This window comes from Muntiacus reevesi, chromosome 8 (assembly GCF_963930625.1).
Source record: "Muntiacus reevesi chromosome 8, mMunRee1.1, whole genome shotgun sequence".
NCBI lineage: Eukaryota > Metazoa > Chordata > Mammalia > Artiodactyla > Cervidae > Muntiacus > Muntiacus reevesi.
Genome location: NC_089256.1, coordinates 85,719,290 through 85,746,788, shown reverse-complemented (window position 1 = coordinate 85,746,788; position 27,499 = coordinate 85,719,290). Strand labels below are relative to the sequence as shown.

At 41.9% G+C, this 27,499-nt stretch overlaps 1 protein-coding gene and 1 non-coding gene across 8 annotated transcripts in view; both read right to left on the bottom strand.

Annotated features, from left to right (window-relative positions):
• Nucleotides 1-27,499, bottom strand: part of VEPH1 (ventricular zone expressed PH domain containing 1) — a 313,627-nt gene that overhangs the window by 179,986 nt on the left and 106,142 nt on the right. For all 7 annotated transcript variants that reach the window (XM_065943247.1, XM_065943248.1, XM_065943243.1 and 4 more), the window contains exon 7: nt 5,035-5,255. In XM_065943247.1, coding sequence (XP_065799319.1) covers nt 5,035-5,255 — 221 coding nt within the window. The remainder of the gene's footprint in view (nt 1-5,034; nt 5,256-27,499) is intronic.
• LOC136173837 (U6 spliceosomal RNA) lies at nt 779-885 on the bottom strand. The gene has a single exon (XR_010664316.1). It is a non-coding gene; the product is annotated as a U6 spliceosomal RNA (small nuclear RNA).

Here is a 27,499-nt window from a genome sequence, read left to right as displayed (position 1 = left end):
CACCTTCTCCCACAGAGTCCAAAAGTCTGTTCTGTACTTCTGTGTCTCTTTTTCTGTTTTGCATATAGGGTTATTGTTACCATCTTTCTAAATTCCATATATATGTGTTAGTATGCTGTAATGTTCTTTATCTTTCTGGCTTACTTCACTCTGTATAATGGGCTCCAGTTTCATCCATCTCATTAGAACTGATTCAAATGAATTCTTTTTAATGGTTGAGTAATATTCCATGGTGTATATATACCACAGCTTCCTTATCCATTCGTCTGCTGATAAATTAATTCTTCTTGGAGTATGGCTGATTTACAATGTTGTGCTAGTTTCAGGTATACTGTAAAGTGCATCAGTTACATATATATATATATATCTCCACTCTTTTATAGTTTCTTTTCCCATATAGGTCAATATAGAGTATTGAGTAGAGTTCTCTGTGCTACACAGCAGGTTCTTACTAGTTATTTATTTTTATATATGCACATGTGCTAAGTCGCTTCAGTTATGTCCGACTCTTTGCAACCCCATGGACTGTAGCCCGCCAGGCTCCTCTGTCCATGGGATTCTCCAGGCAAGAATACTAGAGTGGGTTGCCATGCCCATCTCCAGGGGATCTTTCAGGCCAAGAGATCGAACCTATGTCTCTTACATCTCCTGGACTGGCAGGCAAGTTCTTTTCCACTGGTGCCACCTGGGAAGACCCATTTTTATATGTAGTAGTGTGAATATGTCAATCTCAAACTCCCAATTTATCCCTCCCCACTTCCCCTTTAGTAACCATGGGAAAAATATGCAGTGCTTCACAAATCTGCATATCATCCTTGAGCAGGGGCCATACTAATCTTCTCTGTATTGTTCCAACTTTAGTATATGTGCTGCTGAAGCGAGCACCACCCTCTCTTTTTTAATCCACAGTTGCTGTTATCTTTCTTTTACTTCTCCAGAATTAACTTCAAAATCTACATGTTTTGCTTGGCTATCCTGTTATTTAGCCCTGTTGGTTTATTATTTAGATAAACACATTCATCCTGAAACACAGGAATAAGAAAAGTGCAAGTGTGCTTACCTGGTGTATCAAATAAAACTCACCCAATTAATTCAGTCATTTGCATAAAGGAGGCTCCTGTCTCCTCCAGTTGTTCAGTCTCTCTAAGATGCTAATTGTTTTTCTTTTGATAGTCTTATAATTTTGGCCTGAAGTTTAAAATCTGGCCTGCTGGGCTATGTGTCAGATTTGTAAATTAGATGACATCTGTTTTGAATTTTAACCATCTTTAATTTTCTTTCAAGCTCTCTCTTCCCTTATTCATTTCCCCTTCAGTTGTAAGGGTCAGACTTCGCTAGATGCTTTAGACAAAAGTGTGGATCTCTCTGCTTTGTGGGGCACAGATTAAAATTACTGACGCTAAATGGTCACAATGAAGGCTATTCAGAGAAGAGATGTTGGGAGAGGAGCCTTGGCAACCATCCCAGAGAGGATGAGCAGCTAATACAAAAAGGGGGCAGTCCACACCAGTCTTTTTGAGGTTCCCACCAAATACTTATAATTGATCAGAAGGAGACTGATGGAGAGGATTGAAATGAAGTATTCTGAATTGAAGGAGAGGCTGAGGTGGCGATGGTGGTGGCAGTATTTGAAGAGCATGGTGACCTTTTATCTCAACATTTTTTTTCTCTTTTATTCCCTAGAAAAATAATAAAGGGGGTAAAACGAATTTTTCTAATGCAGATCCATATTTGGACAGTGAGACCCCCTTTTTTCTCCTATCTACCTATCTCTTAAATTCTTTTCATGAGGAAGTTGTCTATTGCTAATTGGATTGGGCCTACTTTATCAAGAACCATTTTTCCTGTTGGAATGCCTTAATGTAACACCCTGTATAACAAGATTTTCCTTTGTACAAAGCCTTTTCACACATATAATCTCACAGAGAGTCAACTGGCCTCTTGCAACTTTGCATGTGTAGAGGCAGGAAAGAACGGACAGACTGTTGGCCAGAATAGACGTCTGAGCTTTTCCATCTGATGCACATGCCAGCCACCCCTGCAAGAAACGAGCAGGCTAGCTGTGCAGAGAATGCAAAGTGGTTCCCCAAACCCCAGCTGGAGAAGCTCTAAACGGAACTCTGAAACCACACCATGAAAATTAACTAACAGTGGCTCTGCTTACACACAGATGACAAATCATCCCTTCGTGATGCTGGCTTTGGGTTTCTTGGAAGTTGCCATGTATAGGCTGTTGCTAGGCGTAAATGCTGTTTTTAAAATGGAATATGTAGATAGCAGTGGTTTTCAACTGGGGGTGATTTCTGTCTCTAAGGGGACATTTAGCAATGTCTGGAGACATTCTTGGTTAGTACAACTGAGTGAGAGGTTTGCCACTAGCCTCTGGTGCAGAGCGGCTGGGCAAGTGGTACGTATTTCTAGAGTGCACAGGATAGCTCCACAACTAAGAATTAACCAAATGTCACATACCAAAATTAGAAATCCGGGTATTATAGGCATCTATACTAGATGTGAAACCACAGGCAACAATAGATTTTAATATGCTAAATCAAAAGTATGGTGTTGAGAGAAAAGGGCACGAGCTACCTGTCTTCCTTGAATGGACAGCTACTGTTAAGATGACCATCTTGACCAGAAAATATTCTCTGTGTGGAACGGGCAAAGAGGTGCTTCATATGGGCTCCCCTCCTGCTCTGTCTTTGCTTGGTTATCAGCATGCTTTTTCATGTGCATGTGGTCACTCACGCTAGACATCTCTGGGTTTTCATTCACTCTTCTCCCCTTCTCCTCAGCCCACCTCTCACCAGTAATTGACTCTTTCTAATTCCAAGCTGTCTCACCATTGAGGGAGCTGACTGCTAAGACTCCAAGAGTAGCATCCTGGTCACCCTCTCCCTTGCCAGCCAAATCCATTCAGGGCTCCACCGTGTCAGCCACTTCCTCACCCATCTAGCAGTCCTTTAGTGCAGAAATATTGAAAGCCCACTATCTGCTAAATACCGTGTTAGAAGCAGTGTTCATTCTCTGGGTAAAAATCTTTCCATGTCACCATGTTGCTTACAGAACAAACTCCTTGCTTCTCTGTGAATAAGCCTCTGACCTAACTTTTCAGTTTACTCTCTTGACCTCCACTGATGTATTCACTCCAGTCACATTGAACCAATTGCTTTGCCTCAGTCTGGGTCACACACTTTTAAGTTCTTTTATCTTTGCACGTGAGGAGTGTCCTTTGTATTTGGAGTGCCCTTTCAACCCTTATTTGGGGAACTTTCATTCATCCTGTGCAACATGATCTGGTACCTATGCAGATGCCTGGCTCATGGAAGCTACTCAACAAATATGGAATGAATTTAAATTTCATCTTCTTTGTGAAACATTCTTCATCTCCCTGGCTGTATGTCTCTCTTGCACCACAGCCTGCTATACCCACTTCCACTAACCCCTCACACACACTGACTGTGAACCTTTGAGGAATGGTATCTCTCGTCTTAGGTCTTGTTCTGTGTCTCTTGGGACCTTTAGGCTCTGTGCCATGCTGGACATAAAGTGGATCCTTGTGACTAAATCTTCACTATTTTGTGAGGTTGGCTTCTGTGTTTCTGGAATGCTATTTCAGACTGAAAATGATATGCATCATTTGTTAACCCCCCAAACTCACAATATCTGATGCTAGTCTTAAATGTGTCCTGCCCCTTCTCCAGAATTGAAAACCTTCCAATGCATAGGATCTGAAATTTCAGCCCATCTTTTATCATTTAGTTACTGTGTAACTCTGGGAAGAGATTTAACCAGTCTCTGAGCCTTTGTTTCTTCCTCTATCAAATAGGAATAATGATAATTTCCCTTCTCAACTTATAGAGTGATCATGAGGATCAGATGAGATGATGAATTTGAATGTATTTTGTAACTCCTATGGTCATAAAACTTTCTAAGTGTCTCTCTATTCAAAATGTGACAAATATAATAAAACACCTCTCTCAATCTGGCATGGTCTAGACTTCTTGAAAGGACCGGATTTATCATATCCACTCTCTTCCTTCAACCCCAGGCATCCTATTTTATGCCCATCCATACCACTGGCAGATCACTCACTACAATCATCAGTAATTTTTAAATTGCCAGTACCTGTGGACACTTTTCTGTCCTTCCTTCATTTGACCTGAAGTCCAGTCTGCCTGTGCCTGAGATGTTCTCTGCATTGGGGCCAGAGCAAGCTTCCTGAAACATGGATTCTGATCATATCCTAATAGGTAAAAATCCTACCATGACTCCTCACAGCCTCCAGGATAAAATTTAAACTCCTTAAGAAGGTTTGTTATGTCCTGCACCATCTGGTCCTTGCCTATAGCATCAGTATTACCTAACACTGATGCTAGCCAGACAGAATGACTTCTGTTTTCAGAAAGTGTTGTGCTCTTCCACACACTGCCCCAAAGTCAGCTTGGTGTAATCTGGTCATCTCTCAAAACTTGGTTCCATATGTCACCTCATCTGGGAAGCATTCCCTGATTTCAGCTTCCCATTCTTCTTCATTCCATGCAGAAGTAGGTACCCCAATCTGTGTTCCCCAAACTCCTTGACACAATCATAATTGGCATAATCTTCCCACTATACTATAATTACCCACTTATTATTTACCTACTCTCTGGACAATGAGCTCTTTGGATAAAAGATTATGCTTTATCTCTCTATATGTCTAGCCGTTGGCAGAATTCCTGGCATACAGTAAGTAAATGATTTAAATGTTTGTTGAATAAATAAACAAATCCTATAAACATTATTATTTGTACTACATTCTTATTTCTTTACTGTATTTTCTGCACTTTAAAAAATTGTTTTGGTTACATTCTGGTTTTTACAGATTTACAAAAATTCTGGCAAGTGTCATAATTCATTCAGAAGTTACTCTATGTTGAGATAGTGAGTTTGGCTTTCTTTGGGAACTTTGATGCCTACAAAAGAAAGCATAGCCTTTGGTGCTATGCCTCCATGGGTTCGCAGCAGATCCTAAGGTCCCCAGGAATTCCTGCTCACCTGTCATTTCTGGCCTTGGTGGTTTCTAGTTGTCGGGTAAGGAGCATGGAAATGGCAGTGAAGCTGTTGCTCATGCGGAAGATGTCTCTGCTCTGCGGGCCCAGGATGTAGGAGAAGGTGTCTGTGATGCTCTTGATCTCCATCAGGAGAATATGATGAAACGAATGCTCCATGCTGGCCAGCTGACTCACCAGGAATGGCAGGCAGCTCCTGGCTCTCTCCTGCAAGAACAATGGAGAACGCATACAATTGCTGGTGGGGATGAAAATGGGTGCAGCCACTAAGGAAAACAATATGGCTGTTCCTCCAAAAATAGAACTACCCTATGATCCACTAATCCCATTTGTGGGAATCTATACGAAAGAAACAAAATCATTATCTCAAAGAGATACCTGCACAGCCATGTTCCAGAAGCATCACTTGCAACAGCCAAGACAGGGAAGCAACCTAAGTGTCCACTGACAGATGAATGGGTAAAGACAATATGGCACACAAGCATGGAATGAAGACTTATTCAGCCACGAAAAAGAAGGAAATCCCACCACCTGTGACAACATAGATGAATCTGGAGGGCATTATGCCAAGTGAAACAAGTCAGACAGAGAAAAGACAATTACTTACTGATATCTGTTACATGTAGAATCTTTAAAAAGAAAAAAGTCAAACTCATAGAAACAAGAGACCAGAAAAGTGGTTGCCAAGGGCTAGTGGGTGGGGGAAATAAGTAAAAGTTGGTAAGCAGTACAAACTTTCAGTTATAAGATGAACAGGGGTTTGAGAGGCTAATGCATAACATGGTGACCACAGTTGCTAACATGGCATCATGGAACTGAAGTCTGCTAAAATATATGGGATAATGGATGGGCTAGTTAAATTGATGAGAGGAATCCTTTGATATATGTATATGTATATCAAATCATCATGCTGTACACTTTAAATATCTTATAATTTTACTTGTTAATCATACCTTAATAAAACTGGCAGGGGGTGGGAGGGAGTGGAGAATAATGAAGAACTAAGGCCTTGGAAGGAAAGTTATGACCAACCTAGATAGTTAAAAGGCAGAGACATTACTTTCTCAACAAAGATCCGTCTAGTCAAGGCTATGGTTTCTCCAGTGGTCATGTATGGATGTGAGAGTTGGACTGTGAAGAAAGCTGAGCACCAAAGAATTGATGCTTTTGAACTGTGGTGTTGGAGAAGACTCTTGAGAGTCCCCTGGACTGCAAGGGGATCCAACCAGTCCATCCTAAAGGAGATCAGTCCTGGGTGTTCATTGGAAGGACTGATGCTGAAGCTGAAACTCCAATACTTTGGCCACCTCATGCGAAGAGTTGACTCATTGGAAAAGACCCTGATGCTGGGAGGGATTGGGGGCAGGAAGAGAAGGGGATGACAGAGGATGAGATGGCTGGATGGCATCACCGACTCGATGGACATGAGTTTGAGTAAACCCCGGGAGTTGGTGATGGACAGGGAGGCCTGGCGTGCTGCAATTCATGGGGTCGCAAAGAGTCCGACATGATTGAGTGACTGAACTGAACTGAACTGAAGGCCTGTATTTAAAAAAAAAGTCAGAGTCCCATGACCTGCAGATGACAGTTCTATGGGGAGTATACTTACAGAGCTAGCTGAAGTTAACAATGTTTCATTTATGCTGCCTCTGAATTGGCTTCTTTGAGGTTTTAGTTTTTTCATGATTCTCAGGACAATTTTTTAAATTTTTCCTGTCACTCCCTTATTAAGAATATGCAGTCTCATGAACCTATCTTGCCATGTCCAAATCTCCCAACCACCGCTAACGATCTGACCTCACACACCCACCCTTCCAGACTATAGTTCTTCCTGGGGCCAAGGTTCCATGCCAGTGACTCACTATCTCCCCAAGGACACGGGAGGCCTGATCAGTGCACCCTGCATCCATCTACCTGTCAGACGATGCCATGTACTATACTGGTTTACCTCTTCTCCACAGGATATCTTCACTCATCTATTTACTTTAAGCATTTGTCAGGATGTTACAGATTTATGTGCCTGGTTGAATGAGTAGATTCTATTAGTTAGCTTTAATCAAGTTAACTCTCACAATTGACTTAAACAGGTTCCTTCAAAGAAACTGATGATGAAAGAATATGAATAACTTAGGTATGAATGAATAAGAAAATGGTTTAGCTGACAGGTCTCCTATACCTAGGAGAACTCATCAGGCATATTATGGGCTGATAGGTTTTAATCCAACATGACTGGAAGAGAGCCATAAAAATTGAAAATTATCTAGAAGGTTATTTGAAATGTAGATTTGTGCCCAACATAAATAATGATATACCATCAATAATTTAAAATATGCTTATTTCATTTTTAACTGCTCTTTTAAAATCTTATTTTTTTACTTTTTAAAAAATTAATTTATTTTTTAACTGAAGGATATTTGCTTTATAGAAATTTGCTGTTTTCTGTCAAACAGCAACATGAATCAGCCATAGATATACACATGTCCTCTCCCTCCTGAACCTTCCTCCCATCTCCCGCCCCATCCCATCCTTTATGTATTTAAAAATTTTTATAATGGTAGTATAATGGAATATATGTATAATTACAAACAAATATATGTCAGAGATTGATGCTCAAAAATCGTTTTAAATGGTAGGTGTACAGGTCTTAATTAACTCTTCCAGCTAGGAATTTCCCTGTTTCCTTTGTTACAGCATTTTGAGCCTTCATTTCTTTCAAGATATAACTCCTGTCTCCTTCATGAAGCCATCCCCAGTGACCTCTTCTGTCTGAATTTTCATTGTATTACAAATTCTTTTTCAAAAATCTTAATGGGCTTCCCTGATAGCTCAGTTGGTAAAGAATCCGCCTGCAATGCGGGAGACCTGGATTCAATCCCTGGGTTGGGAAGATCCCCTGGAGAAGGGAAAGGCTACCCATTCCAGTATTCTGGCTTAGAGAATTCCATGGGCTGTATAATCCATGGGGTTGCAAAGAGTTGAACATGACTGAGTGACTTTCACTTTCACTTTAATACTTGATTGCATTTGATAGTTTTGTTTACTCATGATTTTTTTTTCCATCACTAGATCAGTACTGCAAGTCTATAATATGCCCGTGCTAGACTTGAGTCTGCCCAAGCCTTGTGCTCTGTTAACAAGCACAGGTTTAATTCTTAACATTACCCTAGGACACGACTGAAGCGACTTTGCATGCATGCGTGCATTGGAGAAGGAAATGGCAACCCACTCCAGCGTTCTTGCCTGGGGAATCCCAGGGATGGCGGAGCCTGGTGGGCTGCCGTCTGTGGGGTCGCACAGAGTCGGACACGACTGAAGCGACTCAGCAGCAGCAGCAGCAGTGCTACCCTAGGTCACGCGAGTAGTAAAGAACTCGCCTGCCAGTGCAGGAAGCCTAAGAGACGCGGGTTCAATTCCTGGGTCAGGAAGATTGCCTGGAGGAGGGCATGGCAACCCACTCCAGTATTCTTGCCTGGAGAATCCCATGGACAGAGGAGCCTGGTGGGCTACAGTCCCTGGGGTCGCAAAGAGTCAGACACGACTGAAGCGACTAAGCATGCATGCAGACACTAGGTGGCAAAGGAGAACGAGAAGCAGTCTCTGCCTTTAAGGGACCCACAATCCCCCCTTCCATGTATAGATTCCTAATGGTTAAATGTACCACTCAAGTCTCCTAAAGGTGCCACTTCTCCTACATCAATCGACCTGGCACAGAGCTGGCACAGAACGGAGCCTGTAGCATCTACACTCTGCGTATGTCTCAATTCACTGATTTAAGTAAACCTTGTATGGCAAGACATGTACGTGTGTATGCGTTAGTCACTCAGTTGTGCCTGACTCTGCAATCCCATGGACTGTAGCCGATCAGGCTCCTCTGTCCATGGAATTCTCCAGTCAAGAATACTGGAGTGGATAGACATTCCCTTTTCCAGGGTATCTTCCTGATCCAGGGACTGAATCCTGGTCTCCTGTATTGCAGGCAGATTCTTTACTGTCTGAGCCCCCAGGGGAGCTCTAAATGCCAAGATATGACTTTACAAAGAAAGTACGAGTTTGCAAAGGCATTCTGTGCTTTACAAGAAATAGTACAGAACAGATTTCAGTAGTGAATATCCCTAAATTTTAGTATTTAACTTGGTTTTCAAAGATTCCATGTATAATTACATCGGAACACATCTCTTGGGGAAGGAGGTACTTGCCAATCAACTCCTTAATAACTACTTGTTAAGAACCTCTTTTAGTCGATCAGTCATGACTGACTCTGCAACCCCACAGACTGTGGCTCACCAGGCTGCTCTGTCTGTGGATTTCCCAGGCAGGAACACGAGTGGGTTGCCATTCCCTTCTCCAGGGGATCTTCCCAACCCAGGGATTGGACCCAGGTCTCCTGCACTGAAGGCAGATTGTTTTTGTTTTTGTTTTAATATTTATTTATTTTGCTGCTCTGGGTCTTAGTTGCATGATCTAGTCCCCTGACCAGGGATCAAACCCAGGCCCCCTGAACTGGGAGTGCACAGCCTTACTCACTGGACCACCAGGAAGTCCTGCAGGCAGATTCTTTCCTGTTTGAGCCGCCAGGGAAGGCCTAGGGCACGGTGCTCTGTGGGACTCAGACACACTTCTGTGAGCTGGAGAGCTAACTGAAGAGGTATTTACTTACTACTCATAACAGTATTAGATGAATGAAAAATAAACACCATTGGAACAAGCTCCTGAGAGCCTATTTTATACTTTGGCTCATGAAATTGCTAGGTAACAAAGGGAAATGTAAGTACTCTTTTTGAGTCTACTATTTTTTTCAATATAGATGCTTTTATTCATGCAAGGGTTCTGTATGTGAATTCATGGTGTGTGATTCATCACAGGGATGTTTTCCCTTCCTCATTTAAAGACAAAAGCATGAGACAAGTGCTCGGGGCTGGTGCACTGGGAAGACCCAGAGGGATCGGGTGGAGAGGGAGGTGGGAGGGGGGATCAGGATGGGGAACACATGTAATTCCATGGCTGATTCATGTCAATGTATGACAAAAACCACTACAATATTGTAAAGTAATTAGCCTCCAACTAATAAAAATAAATGAAAAATAAAGACAAAAGCTGGATGTTGGGGTCCACATCATGTACCAGACACTGTTTTAGAAACTAGGAATACAGCACTGAAGAAAAAACAGTAAAAGCCTTTGCCACAATAATGAGGCAGATAAACAAGATACATGTGTAAAATACAGTGTGTGTTGGATGCAGAAATGTGCCTCAAAGGGAAAAAGAACAGAACGGGGAGACCCAGGGAGGCGAGTTAATGTCAAACAGTAGAGTCAGGTCAGATTTCACAGAGAATATGATGTGTGAATTCTACAGGTTTTAGGATCTAAACGCAACATTCTCAATAGCCACAGAAACCAATTACAGTAAAACATATCTTGATTGACCCAAGGAGGTCAGGAGAGATAAGAACTGGGACACAAGAGATGTGACACTTTACAACGGAGAGTGCAATTTCAAATTTTAGGTAACATCCTCCGCTTCAGCTTCAGCTTCTTCTTCAGCAACTTTTTAAAAGTTAGCCTACAAACATTTCACTTGCTTATCTAAGAGGTGTCCCTACGGTTTCATTAAGAGACCTTTTTTGAAAGCACATGTCTTCCTAAAGGTGAGGATGGCTGAAATCAACACAATTCTGGATGACTTTCTGGCAACCAAACTGAACTGAAGGGAAAATTAATCACAGCGCGGGAACAAGAAAAGTTATAACTGCTCTGGAACTCACACATGAAACCAAGCCAACCTCACGTCGTTTGTTCTGAAACCTTGGAGCACATCCATGTACCTCACAGGGGTAACAGATGTGACTTTGGATTAGAAAGTGTGAGGTGAGGGTAAGAAGCGGGTTAGGGGGTTCTGATTTCTTTCTTGGCCCTACAATATTTTGTCTCTGAGGGCCAGTGGCCACATTTTTCTGCTTTCAGTCATCCTGCATGGGGACAGGTCAACAGCACCTGTGTACTTTAATGGCAGGCCTGACCTCATCCCTTCTGACATAAACTGATTATTTAATATTAAAACAATAATAGCCGACCCACAAAGAGCACTTAATCTAAGCACCAAACCTATTCTGTATGCTTTTTAGGTATTTATTCATGCAATCCTCCCAACAACACTGTGAGGTAAGCACTGCAATCGCTTCCATTTTATAAGAAGGAAACTGAGGCACAGATGGAGGACTAACTCAGTCCAGGTCACACTGCCCCCCAGGCCTCTAAAGCTGTGTCTTCACTGGCTATGTCTCCACCCCTCCCACCCCAAACCCCAAACTCCCCACTTCTTTTTCCTATATCTTATATATGTGATCCTTTTCACTTTATATTGATTTAACAGTATAAATATCATAAATATCCCATAAATACAGAATGGAACAGCAAGTCTTAAACTTTTTGGTCTTGGGAACTTTTTACTGTTTCAAAAATTACAGAAGACACCAAAGATTTTTTTGTTTATCTGAGTTGTATCTATTGATATTTACCATCTATTTGGTTAAATAAAAGAAATTCCAGAAAATGTCTGGAGAGGTTTTTGATTGTTACAATAGGAGACGGGAGGGGATGAGTTGGTCGTGTCTACTGGGCAGAGGCTGGAGATGCTGCGAAACCACCCGCGGTGCCCAGGACAGCCCCCTGGAAACCAACAGCTATCTGGCTCAAAATACCGATAGTGCCAACCTGAGCTAAGTGAAACTGGCTTTTCGTTCATTTGGTTTCTTCCCTACCCACATGTAGTGGTGAAGAAGACAATGAAGCGTACACTTGGTCTGACTGTCTTGATTTGTGCTAAGGCACTGGCAGCTTTACCCATCGTTGCTTTTGTCCCTTCAGTACAAATGTCAACCCAGTGAAAAAGGTCAATGATGTGTGAGTATTAGTGTGAAAATAGCTTTCACCTCTAAGATCCCCTGAAGGGGTTTCAGAGGTCCGTGGACTGCACTGAGAACTGATGAACTAGAATTAAGGGTCAGCAGACTTTCTGTAAAGAACCAGATAGCAAATATTTTTGGCTTTATGGGCCATGTGGTATCCGTTATGGGAAAACAGCTACAGACAATAAGTAAATGAATAGGTGTGGCTGGATCTGGCTCACAGGCAGTGATTTGCTGACCCCTGAACTAGATTATATGCTTGCAAAATTGCCTTGGCCATACCATTCATTTTTCGTGTGTTATTCATTTTGTTTGTAAAATACTGTTACTACTATCTCATAAAAACTCTGGTGTTACTCTTTGTTAGGATGCGTATCTATGTGCTCAGTCAGTCAGTCATGTCTGACTCTTAACAACCCCATGGATATGTAGCCCGCCAGGCTCCTCTGTCCATGAGATTCTCCAGGCAAGAATACTGGAGTGGGTTGCCATTTCCTCCTCCAGGGGATCTTCTGGACCCAAGGTTTGAACTTGCATCTCCCACATCTCCTGGATCGGCAGGCAGATCCTTTACACTAAGCCACCTGGGAAGCCCTTTTGTTAGGATAACAGAATGTGAACCAGAATGCGGCCAAAGATGAAAATATGGGAGCCTGGTTATGATGGTGATAATTCCCCTCTACTAAGCATCCACTATGTGCCAGGTACTTGGCATCTGCTTCCTCACCTAACCCTCACGACAACATTGCAAAATGGTAACATGATGGAGATACTGATAAGAGTGCCAATCATTTGATCAAGATTACACAAGATCTGCCTGACTTCAGAGAGTGAATATTCCCACTTTGGCGAGGCTGAAAAAGATGGCTTAGTGCAGCCTCATGTGCTTTCTCCCTCTTCCACCCACAGCAGGCATCACCAACTGATTACAGCATTCTCTGCTGAAACTTTCCAAGACCCTTTCTCAACATCACCCTCCCTCTAAGAGGGTCTCAACCCTGGCTGTATGTTATTAGAATTACCTGGGAAGCTGTTGTAACAATTTAAATGCCCAGTAATTCCTCTCCCCCACTCCGTTTCTATTTAATTTCATCGTAACGGGTGGCAACCAGGCACAGAAATTTTTAAAACCTCCTAGATAATTCTAATATAAAGCCAGGGTTGAGAGTCACTAGTCGATATAGTCACAAATCTGTGAAAATTTGAGAATTTGGTGATTTAGGAAATATGGATTTGGCCCTAAAATCCACATTTTTCTCTCTATCCTTTATCAATTTACAAGCGAGTTAAAGAAAATAATATATTATGCTGCCTGAATGAAAATGCTGTAATTCCTGGGCATCTGTTATTGCTTTTTTTATTGTGCCATATACTGTATTTCTTCATAATTCATCTCTTAGACGTTTCCACACACCAGAGACACTTGCAAGGTGCATTAGGAATGTAAATCAAATGAGCTTACTCTTAATGCTTTCTCAGTGGAGCTTTGCCAGGGAAAATCCAGCTTTTGCTTAGGAACCCTCAGAAGCCTGAGTGGGGACAGCAGTGTTTAACTGCTTGGGTGTACATTCATTCCATGAGTCTCCTTCCTAAAGATGGTGCAGCTATTAGCTTCAGAGCAAGAGGTGAAGGGTTAGGGCAGACACTCCCCCTCCACCTCAATTCCCTGGCTTCAGGAAACTCTGGAGCAGGGGAGTCAACTCTCTCTGATTGGCCCTGGGATTTTCCTTGTTTCAACGCTGAAGGTCCCCCATCCTGGGAAACTCTTCAATCAAGGGCAAATTGGGACAGTTGGGCCCCCCACTCTGGAGTGAGAAAGTGTGAAATTATTTCAGTTCAGAGAACTCTGCTAGACAGCCTCATGTTGCTGGTGGATGTGTGTATATGTGTGTGTGTGTATGTTGTGTGAATGTGTGTGTTTGTGCACACAGAGCCGACTATTATTATTCATGGTAGCTGTGTTCTATAAAGTCACGTCGGACACTGGCTTAGCAAACATGGAACCACTGCTTCTAAAGGAAACACAGGAACAGGTTCCCAAAAGCCTCCAGCCACACATTTTCATCAACTGATCAATACATAACTTTGTTTTATGTGTGCTTCTATCTAAAGATGTCTTAAGTGATACAGATCATTAATTCATTAAATCTGAGCTCAGCCAAGAGTGCTATAATTCATGGCCAAATGCAGCCTATGTAATTTTACCCATGAGGTGGATCACAGCCGTCTCGTACTTGGGAACACCAGAGAGCACTTCAGCATTAAACTTGGGACATTTTAAACATGAACTCACCACCAAAGAGAACAAAGGTGAGAAGAACGTGGCACTAAATAAATCACCCTCCTTTGTAACTAGGGGGTGGATATATGACTTTATCCTGGGCATTTGGACTTGAGGTGAAATTTTCTGGGATGGGAAACTGATGGAAAAGGTTTTCTTCCCAAATAAGAATAGACACATGGAGGGACACAAGCCTTTTCTTTAACCAGATGTTGCTGGGTCTACAGCATATGCTGCCCGGATCTGTGGCAGCCAGCTTGCAAGCAAAAGGGGACATGATTACAGGGCCATGTTAAGATCCCAAGATCCTAAGGAGAGAAAGAGCCTTGTCATCAACGGTTCTCGATGACCTTCTGGAACTTTTGGAGGGACCCTGGGCCCATCAAGTCTCGCAGACTTCTTAAATGAGATAATAAATATTCTTATTATTGAAGCTGGCTTTAGTTTGATGCGCTATTACCAACTCATCTTAGCTGACACAAATTCTTCAAGACTTTGCTAGGAGGAATAATGAAATAATACCTAAGAAGGACCTGGCATAGAGCAAATGATTTTTTTTTTTTAATGTCAGAAATCGATTGTTATTATAAGTAGTATTTTTAATAAGATGTGATGATACTGGAAATATCAATGAATTAAAAAATAAGCCATTCAGTAGAGGCCTAGTGTTTTATTATAAATATTATTGTTTTCAATGCCAGGCATACTATTAGCACACAGTAAATGTTTAATATTAGTAGATTTTTTGACATTATGGAATACATGCTGTATATGAAAGAACAGATATTTAAGTAATGAAACAGAACATTCGCGATGCCACTGAAGGCACCAATGTGCCCCTCCCCTGTGCTTCCTTCTTCCTCTCTCTGAGTACCTCCTTTGCAGAGAAACCAATATCAGGTTTTAAAAGTCATTTTTAATCAGTGGGAGTCCACCTTGGAACGCAAAAATTTTACTTACTGGTGGTACATGAATCCTGGTCCTATTTTTCTGGAAGGCTTTTAGCCTCTCCTATTCTGTGGTCTGTTCAAAGTTTGGGATACTAATCTTTAAAATAAAATTTTAAGGATTCTATTGACGGATGAGTGTATAGTCCCTCTTTTTAGAAATTCCAGATGACTGAGTCCAGGTCATTACAGACCTGTGTCTGCTGGAGTCAGCTGGACTGTCCGCGCGATGAGCAAAGCTTCTCCACGCCAGCCCCTGCTCAGGGCCTCCCCGAATCACACCCACCTGAAGATTTACAGCTCTTTCTGAGACACCTTCTAGCAGCAGCCCAAACTGTTCCACGGCCTCAAAACTTCCCCTTGAAACAAGGAGCAGTTAAGTGTTTGGCTTTCTAGAGGCTTCCTTTACGGCTTGGAAAGTAGAATTGGTAAGACAGTAGCAGGGCAAACAAGAGTCCAGGCTGTTCTAATTGTCAATACATGTGAGAGCTTTCTTGGGATACATATTTCCAGAGGAAGTCCCACCCTGGGAGAACAGAAAAGGTGGCAGTCCTTGGAAAGCCCTCCCAACAGAGCAGGCACAGGGGCTGGTGTGGGGTCATAGAGCGGGTCAGAAGCTCTTTCCTGTGTTCAAATCCTGGCACTGCCAGCAGCCAGTCATGACTTGGGCAAGTCACTTAACTCTCCACGGCTCAGTTTATGCAACAGATTAATGTACCCACCTCATAGAGAGGTGGTGAGGATTCAGTGAGTTAAAAACAAAGCATTCACAACAATGCCTGGCACAGAAAAGTGCTAAATAAATGTTAGCTAATAGTTTCAGTGTTGAAAACCTTAAATGTAAATGCAGATGTATCTAAATTATCACCGAAACTAAAACAAGCTGTCTCAAAACCCATATGTCCCCTTAATTTTTCCAGTTAACATTTTGTGATTTGATGAAGGTTTGGAAGTTCTAAAAATGTCCAAAACCTCAATACCAGCCCAGGAAGCAAATATACGCCACTGTTTTGGTAACCTGTGAAAAAGTTTACCTAGAAATGAAATTTGTTCAACATTTTACCAAGACAGCCTATTTCTCTTTTTAAAAACATTACATGAGGGCTTTCCTGGTGGCTCAGTGGAAAATAATCCACCTGCCGATTCAGGAGATGTGGATTCCATCCCAGATGTGGGAAGATCCCACATCCTCAGGGCCACTAAGCCCCTGGACCGCAGCTATGGAGCCTGCGCTCGAGAGCTCCGGAACCACAGCCTCTTGAGCTCACGCACCCAGAGCCCGTGCTCTGCAGCAAGAGCAGCCACCGCCACGAGAAGCCCAAGCAGCCCAACTGGATCGTAGCCCCCAGGCCTAGCAACTGGAGGAAAGCCTGTCCAGCTATGAAGACCCAGCACAGTCAATAAATAAATAAGATTATTTATTTAAAATGCTAGCACAAAAATATGTGTAAAGTGCTTGCAAAGTAAGTAGGCATCAAGTGCTGTCAGTTTATCATATTCCAAAGCTAAGCTTCAACAATTTTAAATATAGAACATCAACAGAGCAAGCTGCTTGAAATCCTTTTCTATGGAACAAAGTAGGGAATAAATAAACAAAAACATTGCTGATGTCTCTCTCAGGCAGATAATCCTCCAACTTTGAGCTGATTTTTAAAATAGCATTCTGAAAGTCATATTCCTCAATTCTTTCTTTATCCTCTGGTCATGCCTCAAGTTTCTGTATATAAGTTTGGAATTAATTGAACATATTTTTCTTCCCATTGATAAACAAAGATTTATTATAATTTAAACAGATTTATATATTCTAAATAAATATTTAACCCAATGTAAAGGGAACAAGTTCCCATCCTTTCCTTATTATTTTTGATTCAGTTTCTATGATTTTAGGAACACACAGTTTCCATGGGCACATGCAGAGTAATAAATCATGCCTAGTAAAACAATACTGTCTAGGCAAAACAATTCAAAAAAATAAGTCCCAGTAATAAAATTCAAGAAACAGCTGATGAAAACAGATGTATCCTTTGTTTTGAATGAACCTCAAATTTTCTAACATGGCAAAAATTAGAGATCAGCTGGACTCAGTTCAATTCCATGCACTTGGCACAGAATGAATGCTAAAGTAAACCATGCCCTCGTTAAAAGAAAAATACAAACAAAAAACACAAGGGATAATTTTTGCACTTGTAAAGCAATTATGGCTTTTATTTAATATTTAAATGTGGCGCTTCCTATGTCTTCTTCAAAGAGGTGTTTGAATGAAGTTGACTTAGGATTTAAAGTAGAAATCATAGAATGTAAATGTAACTTACTTTTATGCCCTGTTATGTGAGACAATAATGTAACCTAATAAATTCTGTTTTTAATATGATTGATTTTTTTAAAGGGTAGAAAACTGAACATGGTCTCCTGTCAGTAAGAGTTTCTAATTTAAGAGTATTTCCCCCTAAACAGCATTTGGTGTGGCCACATTTAAGTCCGAAAACCCAGATCTCTCTTTGTTTGTGCTGAGTTCATCTTTCAGCATCTTTTCTTTGCATTGACCCCCAAATACTTATAGACCTTAAAGCTTGTAGAAATCTATCTAATTTGAGCTTGAAGCATAGTGTTGTTTTGTGGGTTGATAAAGGATTTAGAGGTCGGATTTACTCTTTAAAAACTGGGGGCTTGGGAACTTAGCCTTTTAAAGGTAAATCTTTTGTGTGGGCTCAAGCGACTCAGACTGAATTATACAGAGCCAGAATTTCTTCTCCCACCACACCATGGTCCCCTCATGTAAATTACCTCTCATTGATTATCCCCAACAATGGTTCCACTATTTCTTTTGCTTCAATTAAGCAAACTTTTTGAAAGAGCATTGGGGATTTTAGCATTGAAACATTTTTGCAGAACTCAAAGAAGCAGCCCATCTTTAACTACACAATATCTATTTAGCAAATGTGGCATAATCACAGAAAGATAGAAAAAGTAACCACAGATCTTCTGGCCTAATCATGGAAACCATTTTGAAGAAAGTTGCTTATTATGGGACCAAAAAGAAAGAAAAGAAATAGGGAGAAAGAAAAAGAAATTGTGTTTGAACTTTTTGCCAGGAAAAAAAGAAAAAGTGCTTTGTGGTCATTAGAAAAGGAACACAATATGGTATGATTTAACTCAATTGAACTATACATCAGCTACAATTGAACTTCCCATACTTTACTCATTACATTATATAATTTACTCATTATACAATTAAATACAAGATGCCTATCTTTCTTTGCACCTACTTATTAAAAAAAAAAAAAAGCCAGGATGTTTTATTCATGGTAGCGGACATATAACTCCCAAAATACACGTTAGACAGAAGTACTTGGATAAGTATTACCTCATTATGTACAGAGGAGAATGAAATGGAAAAATTCAGTTTGCAAATGTGACCTTGCCTGAGATTGGCAATTTCCTTAGCTAGGATAGACTTTTTTCTGCTACATGTGTGACCCCTATCCTGCCGATGCTCCCCTTTCTGTTCCTGGATTTTGCCTTGGGTTAATTATTTCTGGTCTCATAGCAACCAGGCTTTCATTGTGAGCCTCCTGAACTGCTTGCTGGAAGTAAGCAGGACATAGATAAATAAGTAAATCAAAATATGCAAACAAACTGCAGCTAATAGGATGGGGCTTGAAGGTAAGGCTGGCCATGGTGTGCTTGAAAGAGAAGGTCTGAAATGTACTAGCTTGGAGGAAAAAGTAACTTTCCAAAGCGCTTTCCAGTCACTTGTGAGCTCACCTCTATGTAAACAGTGGAAATAAAGCAGAACAGCCTTTTTAGGATTTTTAGATAAGGCTGTGTTGAGATCTTGAATGGACTCATAGACCATTTTTATCTTAGTCTATTTGGGCTTCTCACAGTTTTGAAGACTGCTAAGTCCAAGATCATTGTGTTGGTAGATTTGGCTTTTGGTTCCATAGAGGAAGGGGACAAAGGAGCTCCCTGAAAACTCTTTAATAAGGGCACTGATCCCATACATGTGGGCCCCACCCTCGAGGCATAATCACCTCCCAAAAGCTCCATCTTTTAATACCATCACTTTAGGATTAGTCTTCAACACAGGAATTGTGGGGATGGCTGTGTACATTTAGGCTAGAACATGATTTAATTTTGTCATTTCTGAGCAGAATAATAGAAGCGTCACCTCATTGTATTCATTATTTTAATTTTACCTACTGTGTGGGATACTAAAACCTATGCATTTAGCCTTCAAGGTAATTCTCACTTTCTAAAGTGGAGGATGGTAGAATATTTCCTTTAGGAAATTGCTGTAACTTCCCATTCCCTCCCATTGCTCACCTTCTCTGCCAATTTAATCTGTACCTACCAGTCTTGAAGAGAAAGAGTTGATCACCAAATCATGTTTTGGGAATGCAGAGCTATCACAGAGAAGGTGGGCTCTGGGAAGTGTTTCAAAGGAGGAAGGAACACTTGATTGAGACAGGGGCCACTGTCACAGCTAAAGGAAGATTGTCTCCTAAGAAGAAGGTAGTAGAAGAAAGAGCCAGAGAAAACATACACAGCAATAGGAGTTTAGTATAATCCGGGGATCTCTAAAATCAACCATGCTAAGTAAATAAAGACTTCAGTAACAGGAGATATGAAAGTGTCTGTTCTCCACTTATCTGGGTGAATTGCCAGATATTTGAAACTCTGTGGAACTAACATATCACTGAAGTTGGGAAATCTACAGTTATGAAAACATTCACTTTCCAGGTATCTTAAATTTATTAATCTTAAATAGCAACTATTTCTTTACCTACTCTAGATTTACTTATTACTTAACAAGGAATAAACTGATGCCAAGATACCCTTCTCTGTGTAATTTCTTTTCTGTTGTCTACATGTAAATAACAAGACTCGTTCTGGCTAATGCTGAGAACTCTAGCCGAATGTTTCCGTGTGGCGGTCCACTGCTGATCTGCTGACTGTCAGATGCATCTTTTCTTAGAGGCTGTGAGCTAGCACTACATTCCCCACTGCTAGTCACTAAATAAAACCAGACTTAACTGTTTTTGATAAATAAGGAAGAGAGCTGAAATGTAAATATCAGCTCAAATAGTACAGTTATGGCTATGCAACAAAACTCATCTACTTTCAAGGGTTCTCCTCATAATTTTTGAGAGTAAAATTATTTTAAAAAACCCTTAACCTCATGATGACACTGCCTCTGTGTCAAATCGTGCTGGGAGTTTTGGGGATGCTTCCAGATCCTGGTTGAAATATGATGAATCAAGTAACAAGAAAAAAAATTGAAAACTTAAGCAAAGGAAAATCTTGTATATATACCCCCTATGTTATTATGTATAAAAGTGCTAATTAGGAACACTCTCCTCATCCTTCCCCCATCACCACCCCCTTTTCCACAGGAGTGGGGATGGGGTGAGGAATTCTAGGAATGTTACATAGGAAGTATCAAAGCCCAGTGAAGGATCCTTTCTAAGAGAATAAAACCAGAGCCCCTTCCAACAACAAAAGGGTTGATTTTTATTAAATGTTTAACTGTGCACTCTCTCCAGAGCCTTGCCCTCATCAGATGTGTGGCAAATGCTCAGAAACTGTATAATAAATAATGCTTGATGCTCCCTGGCTTTCTATTTACTCTAACATTGCCAAAGATGATCATTTTTAAAGGTTATTGATTTCTTACTTTGTAACAAAATGAGTCTTACAAAGAAACCTGTGGGGGTATGGCTGTGTGTGTTTGTAAGCCATACATGAATCATGCACGCATGTACACATGTGGGTATGTCCAGACCTCGGGGGAATCCTCTAGAAGATAAACCCTGGGGGAGCTGGGTCCTTGAGACCAGTGCCTCTTACACTTTAATGTGCACACAGGTCACCTGGGGACCTTGCTAACTTGCACATTCTGAATCTAGTTCCCCGTGATGCCCCATGCCAGAGACTACACTTTGGCCACCACTTAGAAAGGAGACCAGTAGAACCTGAAAACCAACAGCGACAACCCAAGACTGGAACCTAATGTCTGTAGTGTTCCTGGTCTTCCTTAGGACCTGCCATGTCATCAGCAGCTGTCTACTAGCAGAAGACCTATACTAGTGTCAAGTTCCAATCTCGGTGTAACAGCTGGTCAGCAAATATTTGTGGTTCACACGCTAGGAACCCATTTCAGGGCTGGGCAGTACAGGGGGACAAGGAAGAATAAGGTACCATGCCCTCTTTTGCAGTGCTTAAAGCAGGTTAGGATTGGGGTGTGGATTCATATACTGAGTGAACGGAAGGCAAATGCTACCAGAAGTCAGGTGCAGCCTCCACGTTACAGATGTACACTCGCACATGCTTAGAGCAGGAGAGATGATGGTGGCCGGGGAAGGCAAGGAAATGAACTTTTCTGGGATTGGGCTCCCCAGAAACAGACCCTGAGATGATTTATGTGCAAAGCATCTCTTTGGAAACTCAGGAGATGAGTATGGGAGTTGAAGAATGAGACAGAGAAAGGAAATAGCTTGGAAAGGCTGCCTGGGAATTCTGGGAAAGGGTTATACCATTAGAGGGTTGCTGGAGTTGAGGATACAGCCCCATCATTGGTTGAAAGCTGCTGAGGAGGCTGGGGGGATATTCCTCATATATCTATCCTGCCATGCATGTTAGCAGGGTGGCCTGTGAAGTTGAGGAAACCCACAGGCTCAGAAATGCAGGTTCTGGCAGTTGAAGGGGCTGGCTTATGCTGAAGTGATTTGTCTGAGGGCTATGGGCAGAGCAAGGTCTGTGCTACAGCCTTTGAAGAGCAGCAGGATTTGAGCTGGAATTAGCAACTACTTTATCCTCTCAACTCACCTGCTGTCAATGCCCAGCTGTTATTTCTGATGAATCCGATATTCATTTACATCTGAAGCTCAAGCCTAGAAGGGTAAATCACTAAGTAGAAACTTTCTGTTTTTGCTGGAGCAATCACAGGCCTACTTCCTCACAGATGCTGGCAAAAGAAAGTCAGAAGTCCCCTCTGAAAAGAGGAGATGAGATCTGTGGGGATCAGGCTGACCGTCCTTGGGGTTCAATCCTGAGGAGAGACTGGTCAGGCAGAGGCCCCTTCAAGGACTTGCCAAGCTCTCCCCTCAAAGAGGCGCTGGGAGCTCTTGGTGGTTTGGTCAGTTGGCCTAAATTACAGCTGATAATTACAAGACATTGTTGAAAATTGCTGCAACATGTAACTTTTGTAATCACTATTTACTATCCTACATTTGCAACTATTTGTGGGACTGTTTGTCCTTTTACCAGGCTCTTTAGTTTCTTGGGAACACTGAGGTACACAGTATTCATTTGCTTGGCCACAAGATAATGGGAAACAAAACGCTGGTGACCTGGACTCCAGTGATAAATAAGTGTGGAGAGAGAAGGTAGAAAACAGGGCCTGTCTGCGGATCTATGAGGAATGTCGTCATCTGGAACGAGTCTGCACCAGCTTCAGCCCTCTCCCCTCCTCCATTATCCATTCCACGCTCCAGGCACGGCTTCCAGAAGGTTGAGGGCCTTCCCCCAGCTACTGGCCATTGTACCTGCTGTGTCCTCCGTGGATACTCTCCTCCTCCTCCCCTGACATCATGCTATCATCCAATAGGCCTCACTTAGAACATGCTTCCAAACTCCACCACGCAGGGTGACTTGTTTTCTTCTTGATACAGATCAGAAATCGGCAGTAACAGGCACCAAATTAAACTTTAATCATCTATTTGTATCTCTCTCTCCCCCACCAGCCCGTACTCATTGTGAGCCTCCCTAGGGCAGAGACCATGTCTGTCTCTGTGTCCTCATCATTACCAGTACTGGGGCTTGCATCTAGAAAGAATCGGCGACTCACCCCTGCATCACGGAGACACAGGTTAAGGAAAATCAGTTCTATTATGTGAAAGCATATTCTGTTTATTACTTGAAGTTTTTTTTTTTCCTTTATACTTTGTAAGAGATTATTAATATCATTTATAATTAGCATATAACCTTTTTACAATATAAAAAACAATAAAACTATTTGCATTTTGGAAAAAAAAATAAACCCTCCCCAATCGATGACAGTTCTGTAGCAGTAAATAGCTACCAGCTGGTGCTGACCAAGGCTTCCCAAAGACTCTGAGCGGACGAAATGTTAACTAGGTTCCCCACCTTAGAGGAAACTGGGGTGTTTAAGTCACAGGTCCCTCCTCTTGTGGAATGGCGCCCAGTCTTTAGTCTTGACCTGCAAGTTAAAGGTGCACAGCATCCATCCAGGTCCTGTGTCGCAGGATGTTTTCCCACAGCCAGGATGAGGACGGTAACGTGGCTCTTGTTTCCTTTGTCATTCTCTTCCTTTTCCCCCTGAAAGTGTTGCTGAGGAAGGCCTGCCGGATGTCACGGAAACACAACCTGGGCAAGATGTGTGTCACTTCTGTACTTGAAAAGGGTCCATGACTCTGAGCCCAGAGAGGATGTAATAAACACGCCCTGGTGCTTGGCCAGCATATTCCAGCCAGTTAGGAAAACAAGGCAGAGGGCACAGGATTTCACACCCACCCTGGCAGTGGCCACCCTGGGCGGGCAAGCCATCTGATTCTTCACAGGTGCAGACCGCTGGTGTCCAGCTAAGGAAAACAACTGGCTGGAGCATCCTTCCACGTGCTATGAGATCATGTGTAAAGAGCAGCTTAGAGCATCTCTGTTTCCGCCACATGGATTGGCTGCCTTGTGAGTCTGGCATGGGGTGGGCAAAACACAGCTATGGAGGGTACCAGTGCGTGCCTTCTAATGAGATGAAGTCCTGGTGAGGATGGGGCTATTAAACTAAAATTGCTTCAGTTCATTTATCTGAGACTTGAGTAGATGGACAGAACACATGAATTCAATTTGTCCTCTCAAAAAAATGAAAGCCATTCTTAAAGGGGTCTCTTTTTCATGTGGACCCACATTAGAAAAGAGAGTTGTAATAACTGCAATATCTAACCAAGCAGGCTGGGACCACTTGCATGGCTCAGAGAGTCTAATGGGTAAAGAAAAAAATGAAAAAAAAATAAAGCCTCTGGAACTGAAGCATTCTACTTCAGTTCTTCCTGGGCAAGAAAAGTCAACCTAGTCTGGATTTAATTTAAACCACTTCAGATTTAGTTAATGACATTTTTTTTTTTTAATTTGATGCAAACTTATTTGAGTTGTTTTTATAGGTAGGGAGCTGGGGACCACCTGCCCATTATGGAAAGCAATGCACTTCCAGTGCCCCCAAGAAAACAAGGCCTATTTTAAATTATAAAAAATTTTTATAAAATGTGGCTTTATTATTGTTTTTGCTATTTTTATTCCCCTCAGGAATGGTGGTCTGTGATATAAATTTAAAGCAGATACATGTTCCACACTGAGAAAAAAATTATATATACTAGTTATTTCCTAACAAAGAAAGAAGATACAGCCAGTCCTACTTTATATCTTTAATGGAACATACAGAACTTCATTTCTTTTATTTCTGTCCTTATTTTGACCCCACATACCCATCCATTCAGCCTCTTTCCCTGGGGAGCAGGGAAGAGGCACATCATTTACTTGTTGCTGTCTTCCTTGGTTTCAGTCTGTTGGACTTAAGTTCCAGTCTATACCCAAATAAATGCAATGAGAAAGCCCTGGGCACCACTTAGGTGGTAACACATTGCTGATATTTATTGAATGTTTACCAATTGCCAGACACTGTTCTCTGTGGTTCAGCCAATTAATTCTCACAGCAAAATTAGGAGGTAAATAATATTGCTATTCGTATTTAACAGACGAGGAAAATGAATCAAGAGACGTGATGTAACTTGCTCAAGGCCACCCAGCTGAGTCAGCAGTCTGACTGTTGAGACACCCTCTTAGCCACCATGTTATACTGTATGGATGGCCCCACGGCAGCAAGATCATTCGGGCAGTGGATTCTCACACAGACAGACCCCAGGTGGTGATCGCTGCTTAGTCTACAGGGTGAATGTTCCTCCTCAGCACTACACCTCAACCGGCTTGCTGCCTGTGAAGTCCTCATATACGAAACCCTCTTTTCATGATCCACTCAACATCATTTTTCTCTGATGTCATCTATCAAGGAGCCAGGATCTTCTGAAATCATAGACATGCCTCATCATATGCGTTCTAGTTAATAATGCCAGGTCCCCTGTCAAACACATTTTCATCTTTCACCTACTAGATAAATTGTACAGGCTCTGATGTACCAACAACATTTTCCATCTTAATATCTTCCTCTCCTTTCTCTTAGGTTATAGTTAAGTCACCTAGAAGAATTAGATGCTTGATTGAATGAAAGTGGCTAGTGAGGATTCAACCTTCAAGTTCTTAATGATTAATAAGAGTACTCCCAAATACTCACAAATTCTTTTGGCCACAGGTGAATTCAGATGGATAAGGTAAGATTCCTTCCTAAGAGAGCTCAGAGACTCATGGAGAATAAATAGACACGGACAGGGAAATTATGATGTGATACAGTCAGTATGACCTTTGAGATACAGCCAAGGTGCAAAGGGAGCATAGAAGGCGTAACTGCCTAAGAGAACTGAGAAGAGCTCACACAGGAGGTGACACTTGACCTGGGTCAGGAAAGAGCAGCAAGAGCAGGGGGTGGAAACTCTCCAGCCAGAAGAACAGGCTGTGAAGATGACGTATGTCAGTGCAAGGTGTGCTCAGGGAAGGGTGTAAAATGCTGACAGAACACAGGGAGCATGGAATAGCCTGCACAGGTAAGAGCTAAAACTAGAGGGAGGGTAGGGCCCAGCCAAGATGATGGCATCCGATAGGCAGTGAAGGAGCCAACAGAAGACTTTGTGCAAGGGAGAAAGACCACACTTGCACTTTTAGGAAGAAAACTGGCAATTTAACAAAAGATACATTGGAGTGGGAAGAAGCACATCCATCTCATTAACCCTCTTCTGCTGGGTAGAATTTTATTATATTTCTGTTGCCGTTGTTGTTATTACCGCTGTTAGTTGAACTGTATCAAGCACGTGCTATACCCAGGCACTGTGCTAAGGGTTTAATATGAATTCTCTGGATGTAAGTCTGGGAATGGACCCTCAGAAGCGACTATGTCATCCTACTATCGTCCAGCATTCTTCACTACAGTTTCCTCATTTGAGACAGACAGAAGGACCTGTGTGTTTTTGCCACGCTGAGGATGTATCTGATATTAATAAAATGGTATTTCTTATTTATGCATCTGCTTCCACTGAACATACCACAGAAGTGGAGTGAATTCTGGTACAATGAGGAGTCCCTGTGTCCTTCACTGGACAGGGCCAAGGAAGGTGCCCCTCAGAGGCGACCATTCATCAGTTATCCGAGAAGTGGATGGATTTCTCTGCCCTTTGGTCCTCTTAGTTTTACTCTCCATCCAAGAGATGCACGTTAGATGCCAGAACACACCTGAAAATTGCCTGTGAATCACCATAAAGCTTTTTACAGTGACACAAACACTATATGGCTATGAAGCATGGTTTCATTTCAAATTTCGGCAAAAAAATATCCCTGAGGTGATTTGGGAGACAGAGAAAATAAGAAACTATAGATGTTAAGTTTTGTTTTATAGAACAGCTTCCCTCTGCTGGGTTTACACCAGCAGATGGGAAGACTGTGACTGCTATCAGCTGTTGTACAGAGTGTGCCTACCCAGATGGGTGTTGATATGAAAGACAGGTGCATCTGGTATGCTTCCCCATAGCCAGCCCTGCAGTTCCTACACCTGTCTCCATGCAGGCACGGAGCATGGGGCAGAAGTCAATTAATAATGTGTGAGACTGATTCCAGGCTGACTCCACCTTGAGGTTATGCCAGGCCTGAGGGTCCCACACTGCTGGTTCTGCTTAAGGATCAAACACTGTAGTTTGGTGGAAGGCAGGCAACAAGAGAGGGATCAACAGTAGGCTCCAATCAATCACCAACTGTGCATCTCAAAAGTCGGAGCAAGATACTCAAAGTTGCAATGGCTTTTCTGCATTTCTAAAATCTTTTAAATCCTAGCAACAAATATCATCTAATATTTGGCACCCCTGAGTACATCTGAAAATTTCACATGGTGCCAAAGAGAAAAGAAATTTAATTAAGTCAATTTTTAGATAAGACCAGAGTACGATTGAGAGAGAGGACCCTAGGGCCTGAGGTCACTAGGGTATTGCAGCTATTCCATCATGAACACCCTAAACATCTCCACGTCTCATATATCCCTGTGTCCCTTTATCTCACATATACCAAGCTCTCCATACAGAAAACAGTGGGGTCTTTTCAGAGCAAAGTTCCTGCTGTTCTCTTTTAATTGCAGTTTCCTCCTCCA